The sequence below is a fragment of the Merops nubicus genome, unplaced genomic scaffold (genome assembly GCF_000691845.1).
Source record: "Merops nubicus isolate BGI_N331 unplaced genomic scaffold, ASM69184v1 scaffold31856, whole genome shotgun sequence".
Taxonomy (NCBI): domain Eukaryota; kingdom Metazoa; phylum Chordata; class Aves; order Coraciiformes; family Meropidae; genus Merops; species Merops nubicus.
Window position 1 is genome coordinate 10,232 of NW_008616108.1, and position 3,712 is coordinate 13,943.

A 3,712-nucleotide genomic window follows, 5' to 3' on the forward strand; every position below is an offset into this window, starting at 1 on the left:
AGGAAATTAATGTAATCTAATCACCTTGTTGTACTTTTGTCGTTTTACAGAATCTAGTTTTCTGTTTACATCTTTGTTGTCAGCAGCTTGAGGTGAAAGTTGCTCAATAATTTTATTTACTTGTTTCAGAGATGCTGTACATGATCTGAAAAAAACAAAAAGACTGCAATGTACTTGTCAGCTCTAGAAAGAAAAACAGCACATTCTTGATTCAAACAATTTAGGGTTTCCAGGAGATTCAAGGTAAAATCTAAGAAGGTCTAAAGGTAAGTTTTTAAATAAGCAACTTATATTTAAGCAATGCTGAAATACTGAACACTTCAGAAAGCTGTACATCATAAAATATTTTTAAACCAAGTTTTGCTAATACTAAAATTCCAAAGGCAAGGAGACTGAATAAAACCACTGCAATATTTTGTACTCTAAAGTTACAAGTCTGATGATTATAATAAGCAAGTTACAGTGGTTGCTTTTATTATTCAAGGTAAACAAAATGTCAAAAAAAAAATCTAGATGGGAAATCCCAAGTCTTCATTTCCTAAAACTGTTTTAATAGTTCAATGCCATTATATAAGGACACTTATTTCTTTCAGCTTTACAACGTCTCAAGATACAGTTTCAGGAAGACAGACTAGCTCAAAGAATTAACAAAGCATCAACATTAAACTTGCATTACTCATGCACTACCATTTTTCATGTTTCTATATACAATATGAAATTCAGACTGAAACACAACCTAATATCTTTTTCTTCTTTTGGATTCATTTGTAAGGAAGAAGGTGCTATCCCACATCAGAAGCAAGAAGTCTAGGTTTGTTGATTCAAACAGCAGAGTATTTTGTAAGGATATGCACATTACCATCTCAAAGCACTATGAGAAACGTCAAGGAAAACTCTTTACAACACCTGCAAAGTGGCCGTTATTCCCTCACATATAAAGGAAAGCACTACATAAAGACTCCTCAGTTCTCCAGGAGGAAATTGTTGGGCTACCTCTTGCAGGCCTCCAACATTTCAGCTCCTGCTTCCTCGGCCCTATCGACAGGTACCACTATTTTCCTCTGAAAAAGCTTTATTTAACGGGACTGTGGGATTTAAACAGGATTTAACTTCAACCACTTTTTATCCTCCTCCTGCTTAAATTTGTGTGTATATTATAGAATCATCCAGCTTCTACCATGAACTCTGTGCCAAATACTCAGAAAGCACTTCTTGCCTGATTTTTTCCTCTAGTCATGCATTCACCATGTTACAGGACTTCAACCAGCTCTATCATGCTACAGTCATAACTCCTTACTTTTGTTATCCCCTCTGCTCAACAAGCTCTGCTAATTTTCTCCAAAACTGGCATTCACACTTGCATATTACAGGCAAGGTTCTACAGGTCTGCATAAACCATCTACATCCCCTCATGTAAATCTCGTTTTTCAACTTTAAGTGGGAGGTGAAAAGAGAGGGGTATGAAAAAGAAACATGTGATGCTTCTTAAAGAAAAACAGGAAAATATCAACAAAGTGACAGTGCCATGCACCACTTAAACACAATCTAACTGCAATGATGACACTCTCCATTCTTCTTCTCAGAGACCATGTTACACATTACATCCTTTTGCTACCTAACAGCTGGAATTAAGTTCCAGTTTTGCAAACTTAATTTTGCATCTCTACACCCAAACTGGAAAATTATTAGTGTATAAAGTGAAGCAGATGCATAACAGCTGTGCAAGAGTTTACACAGGTAACAGAGGCCTACAGCACCACTGAGCACTAAAACCAAATGTTAGTGCAACACAGTGAAAGATGCACAGGTAAAATTATTTACCTCTGATAGATCACACAGTAACTCTGAAATAAGACTAGAAGCAGAACAGGAGATCTAAGACCAAAATTCAAAAAAGATTAGTGGCTCCTATCCCTCAAAGACTTCCACTATCAACATACTATGGTAATTAAGCATTTGATTCTTTTAAGGTGTCATCCAGTACTTCATACAAGTGCTTGGGTAAGGTTGTTTTGGTTGTGGTACACTCGTGATGTGGAGCTGCCCAAGGCAGAGGAAGCAGGCAGCCAGAAGCAGATAAACCCACAAAGCATACAGAATTGAAGTTCTGGCACTTTTTCTGACTATAACTTTGAGTAATACAGTATGATGCAGTTCTCCACTGCTCAGAAAACAGACACGCATCTTGGCAAGCTAGGAGACAAACCAGAAAAAGAAGTTGTGCTGTCCTCTACTGCCTTAATGCATGACTGAATTAGTTAAATAAGAGCAATGAAGCAACAGTCTGATGTGAAAAATATTTTCTCCTTTTTTGAAAGGTGGGTGACTCAGAAGAGTACATGTGATCTTGTGCTTTCCGAACATCTTTTCATCTTCCAGCTTTTAAAACACATGAGACACTGAGCCTCAGTAGGTAGCCAGTAACAGAAGAGTAAGAAAGGACACAATTTACCTTAAATCATCCAGCACTGACTGATATTCTTTCTCCGCATCAGCTATTTTTGCTGCTTTATTAGCTTTGTTAATTGCATTATCTACTTGCTGAAGAACTCCTTGCTCCAATACCTCCTGGTCATAGACATCAACTCCTAAACCTTTGAGCTCAGCAGCCTGTGCACTATAGGAGACAGACGGAATCTGCTGCCTGTTGATCTGTAAAAGGGGTTGTCCTCTCCCGGGTGCCTCCAAAGGAACAGCTGTGGAAGTGGAGGGCTGGCTGGTACCACTGGGAACTCCAATACTGTTACTCGGGTCACTGTTGCAAGTGCCATTTTCTTCTTCTTCCATTCCCAATTCCTCAGCATTATGCAGGCAATTATTGCTTAAAGTAGTAACAGGGTCTGGTTCTTGCATAGGGTCTTGTTCTTGCATACTGTCTGGCAGGTGGCTGTTGTCTGTTGTCATCCTCTGCTCAAGGGGAACAAAGAAGAACCACACCACCATAAGAACATTCATATATGCAAAGTTCATCACGAACAATGTGCCCAAATAAAAGTGAGCAAAACAATGAGCATATTCCTTTATGAGAAATACTTGTTTTAAAACACCTACTAAACTACTCCTCGACAAGTCCTGCCCCAAAGGCTTCTCCACACTAATTTCCACAATCTAAAGGAAAAAGTGGCCAAAACTTCTTCAGTACAACCATCTGGAATACACCTGGAAGGTCCTGATATCAAGACAAATAAAACAACCTGTAAAAAAATTACTCTCCTTGCCAGAGAGAAAACTCAGTCTTACATGTGAATGGCCATGCTACCGAAGACTATGACCTAACGAAAACATATGCAACTTAACATACACAAAACAAAAAAATACAAGTTTTTGAAAGGGGGTAAGGCTTGCCGGTGAAAGCTATGAAGAGAGCAGTTAGCCGCAGGCTTTAATTAGACAATTCAGCTTTGAAGAGGAACGCAAAGCACGTTGGTCGTTAGGAATAACACTGGACCGACTTACCAAGGCAAGCCGGGAGCCTGGATGGCTTCAGAGTGAGACCGTCTTCTGAAAGGATGTATTTTTTACCAAACTCAGGGAGAAACAATCGTTATTCGCTTGCAGGAAGCCGTTAACAAGGCAGGCGGCCTTCAGCAGCACGCTCTCCGAGGACGGCAGCGCGCAGTCCTCTGTCCCAGCTCCCGGGTTTCGTCCATCAGCTCCGAACACGGGCCGGGCCCCGCGCTCGGGCAGCAGGGATCACGGCGGCCGCGCCCGG

General features: G+C 40.3%; 1 protein-coding gene across 1 annotated transcript in view; it reads right to left on the minus strand.

The window, feature by feature from the left end:
- Positions 1 to 2,970, minus strand: part of LOC103775308 (DNA excision repair protein ERCC-6) — a gene marked incomplete at its 3' end in the record, with an annotated part of 8,026 nt that extends 5,056 nt beyond the window's left edge. The window contains exons 1-2 of the mRNA XM_008942754.1: positions 2,453 to 2,970; positions 25 to 145 (exon numbers count right to left, since the gene is read on the minus strand). Of these exons, the coding sequence (XP_008941002.1) occupies positions 25 to 145; positions 2,453 to 2,970 (639 nt within the window). The remainder of the gene's footprint in view (positions 1 to 24; positions 146 to 2,452) is intronic.
- Between the last annotated feature and the right edge of the window lie 742 nt (positions 2,971 to 3,712).